General features: G+C 36.8%; 1 protein-coding gene across 1 annotated transcript; it reads left to right on the top strand.

Annotated features, from left to right (window-relative positions):
- The first annotated feature begins 2,255 nt into the window (after window positions 1–2,255).
- On the top strand, window positions 2,256–3,167 carry LOC111919050 (putative glycine-rich cell wall structural protein 1). Its single transcript, XM_023914662.3, has one exon. The coding sequence runs from the start codon at window positions 2,332–2,334 to the stop codon at window positions 2,884–2,886; it is 555 nt and encodes a 184-aa protein (XP_023770430.1). The 5' UTR covers window positions 2,256–2,331; the 3' UTR covers window positions 2,887–3,167.
- The last annotated feature ends 730 nt before the right edge of the window (window positions 3,168–3,897 follow it).

Here is a 3,897-nt window from a genome sequence, read left to right as displayed (position 1 = left end):
AATTGATAGGATGACTTTTGAGAATAAGGTTATTTGTGATTTGTAAATATATTACAAGCATAATATATTAATATGAAATCATATTATTTAATTAGCATTGATCAAGAATTAATTTGGAATTAATTTAGTGATCAAAAGAGACTAATTAAATATACGGGGACTGATTTGGTAAATCAATGATTGTTATAGTGTGGGCCAATGATCCATGGTTATTTAGGTGGGCTAAGTAAACATGGATAATCCATGGAGGTTAACCCATGGAGCCTAAGTAAGATGAAGAGTCATGGTGCATTAGGGTTTGCAAGGATGAAACCCTAGCACTTGCCACACTATAAAAAGACCCCTCTAGAGCCAAAATCGGTTGCCACAACATTCTTGGAGAGTGTGTATTGATTTTGAGCTAAGTAACTTATTCTCTCAAGCATCCTTTTGCACTTGGTGTAGGTGACACATTAGAGGCATCACATTTGAGGTGCTAAAGCTTTTGAAGGCCAAGAACTACAAGTCCTATTAAGAGGTAAGTTATCTAACTAGTAATTTTGTTCAATTGTATGCTAGTTAGGATGAATGCTTTGGAAAATCAAATTGCATGTATAATTAGAGAAAACATAGATCCAAAGCATCTAGGGTTGCATGTGCACCATAAGGTTGTTAGAGTGCTCAAAACCTATCAATTTGTTCATCACCACCCCAACCATGAGTGTTCATCAACGCCATTGTTGCTTGTTTATCATTATCATCACCTTCACATCAAGAAAACAAATCTTAGATTCACTATAAATACCATAGGAGATCAATCCGAACCAATGAAGATAAAAAGAACATACACCAAATTCAAGAAACCAAATCCTAATTAATTTACAGCCTAAGCCATCCAAAGCTTTAATGGTCAAAATTTAAATGGAAGTGATTAGTTCTCTGAAAACAAAGGAGGAGATGGGTTTTCTAAAACCAATTTCGAAACCCCACTTGTCACAACAACCGGTATCGCCACCATCCATGTAAACCCAGCTTCACATTCGACATGAAGGCTCCTGGCTTAAGGTTCCAACAGAAGACGGAAATTAACTTGAGATGATGGAGGAGACGGAGCCGCCCATGGCAAAAGAGAAGTCTGATTATAAACAAGCCCTAGTATTCAAAATCGGAGCTCAGGTGGACTTAGAAGAAGCTACGACAGTGGATGATGTTGATGGTGGCTTTAAGTAGGGGGGTTTTGGAGAAGCTTCACCATTGTCGGCCATCCGAACCCATGTTTCGAGTAGTGGTGATAAGATGTTGATGGAGGAGATTAAGAAGTTGAGGACAATGGTGGAGGGGATGATGAAAGAAGGGAACGAACAAGTGGGAGGGGATGGATTGACGATTCTTTATTTTTTATTTTAAGTTAAAAAAATATAAAATAAATTAATTTAAGTATTTCAGCTATTAAATAAAATAAAAAAATATTAATTATAAGAGCATAATTGTCTTTTTAAATATATAGGGACCAAAATCAATAAAAAAAATCTAATTTTAGACTATCGGTACACCACCAAAACTTTTTTTGATCAAATCCACATAATTTTGCCAACCATAAGAACCATTTTTGCAATTTTGTCAAAATAAAATCTAAAAAACTTCATTATAATGGGTAGACGCATTTCATGTGTAGAATTGCTACTACTCATGTGATTTGGTGAAATTTGGTAAATAATGCCTTATCCTTCAAGTTCATTCCTAGTTTTCCAACATGATTCTATCTACCAAAAGATCATGCCAATAGACCAGCAGACGATGGTCCTGTGATCCAAAGTGACTTCACCGGGTAAAGTAGTCCATTGGACCATTTGCAAGCAACCAAACAATCTTAGCAGCACACACAGAAAGAGTTCAAATTACCAGTTAGAAGACAATCGGATTGTTTGATGTTAAACGTTTTAGTCATCTACATCCTTAACTGGTTATTGCTGCACTTGAAAGAAAAAGTTCCATAATATTCAGTAGGTGGGCATTTGCTAGGGATATGAACAGTATATCATTAACTTAATTGTTCTTGAATTCCCTGAAAATTGCAGGAGCTTTGTAGCACACACCTCCATTATTTTACTCCTTTTTTCATGCTCAATTAACTTCTGATACAAGACCCACAATTTGATCCTAGGTGGGGACAGAGTGCACCCTAAGGCACCCCCACCCCAGTCAACCCCACGCTGTCTCTATGATTTTGGCTGGTGGGGATGGGGTGGGGTAAATCTGGTTGTCGTACTGAGTGCTAGAAGTTTGGCCTTTATAAACTGAGGACATAAATGCACACCAAGGCCTACAGTACATGCTGCATTTTGATCAAATATGAAGGTAGTACTTGTAGCATGCTTGTGGGTTCTTTTGTTTTATAGCGTAAATGGTACAGAAAAGGAAGTCGTTCGCAATAACATATCTTCTACGGATCAAGGAAAGAAAGCAACAAGAAACGGAACTGTCAATAGTATTGTAATCGACAACAAAGGAAAAGACAATGGAGGAGGTGGATATGGATGGGGGTTTGGTTGGGGATGGGGTGGTGGAGGAGGTGGAGGAGGCGGCGGAGGAGGAGGCGGGGGAAAAGGAAGTGGTGGTGGTGGAGGTGGTGGAGGAGGAGGAGGAGGTGGTGGATGGTGGAGATGGGGATGCAGGAAACACCCAAGAAAGAGAAGTGGCAGCCATAGTCGTCATCATGGTGAGCACAGAGAGTTTACTCCAATCGGGGAAAACTATTACGTGACCGGGGAATTTGCAGAGTGCATGGGAGGAGGGCGGTGCAGAGGAATGAGATTGGACTGCCCTCTTCACTGCGCCGGCCCATGCTTCTACGACTGCACATATATGTGTATACCTCACTGCCGCAATCGCCGCCACCACCGGTAACCTCCTCCGGCAGTTCCTGTTATGTTTTTTTCTTTGGTTTTCTTCATGTTTGTGTCAGATTCCCCCACTGGATTGCAAATGTAGTTGATTTTCTTGTTCCATTATTCTTGGATTTCATGATTAGGGTTTTTTCGTAGTGCGGTTATTTTGGTTTGTGGCGAGCACCACTTTTATAGTGGTTTTAGACTTTTAGTTAATATAGATCTCATTCATTTGACCATGTTGGTGTAAAGTGTAATGGTTTCGCTTTTGATCAATTGAGTTTTCCAAAAGTTAGCCTATTGTCTGAAATTAGTATGAATTAATGAACAGGATTTGATTAAAACCAAATGGTCGGATATATCCATTTTATCGTCGTGGGATAAGGATTAAAAATGATAATATATATATATATATATATATATATATATATATATATATATATATATATATATATATATATATATATATATATATATATATATATATATATATATATATATATATATATTTTGTTATTGAGTTTTTTTTTTATTCATATTTGTCCACTTCAACTTGTTTAACAGTACACATCTGGTCCTTATAACCTGACTATTCCATATAAGCCGAAAAAAATTAAACAAAACAACATGACTTTCTTTATTAAAAAGATAATGACTTAAAAGGATAATATATTTTTTGATTTGTATATATCTGATCACTGATTTTTTTTTTGTCGGACATTTGCCCTTTCAACTTGTTTAACTGTACACATTTAGTCCTTATGACCGCACTACTAGAAAACAGTCCTTTAAGGACACGCAAACCATGACACATACATGCTTACGATACGCAAAAGTGTGTATCCTAAAAATAATGTCATCTCTCCTAAAATTTGAAGAATGAAGGACACTCATTTTTCCATGCCCTAAAATTATTGTCACATAAAAAAAATTAAAAACACGGAAGGCGCCTATAATAAAATGTGTGTCGTGAAACCCTGTCGTTTTATATTTTTCAAATGCACATCTAAGTTCTAACTATTAGTTCCTA

This window comes from Lactuca sativa, chromosome 7, assembly GCF_002870075.4.
Source record: "Lactuca sativa cultivar Salinas chromosome 7, Lsat_Salinas_v11, whole genome shotgun sequence".
In the NCBI taxonomy this organism is placed as follows: Eukaryota; Viridiplantae; Streptophyta; class Magnoliopsida; order Asterales; family Asteraceae; genus Lactuca; species Lactuca sativa.
The sequence above is the reverse complement of the archived record's forward strand: the minus strand, read 5'-3'. Positions and strand labels throughout refer to the sequence as shown.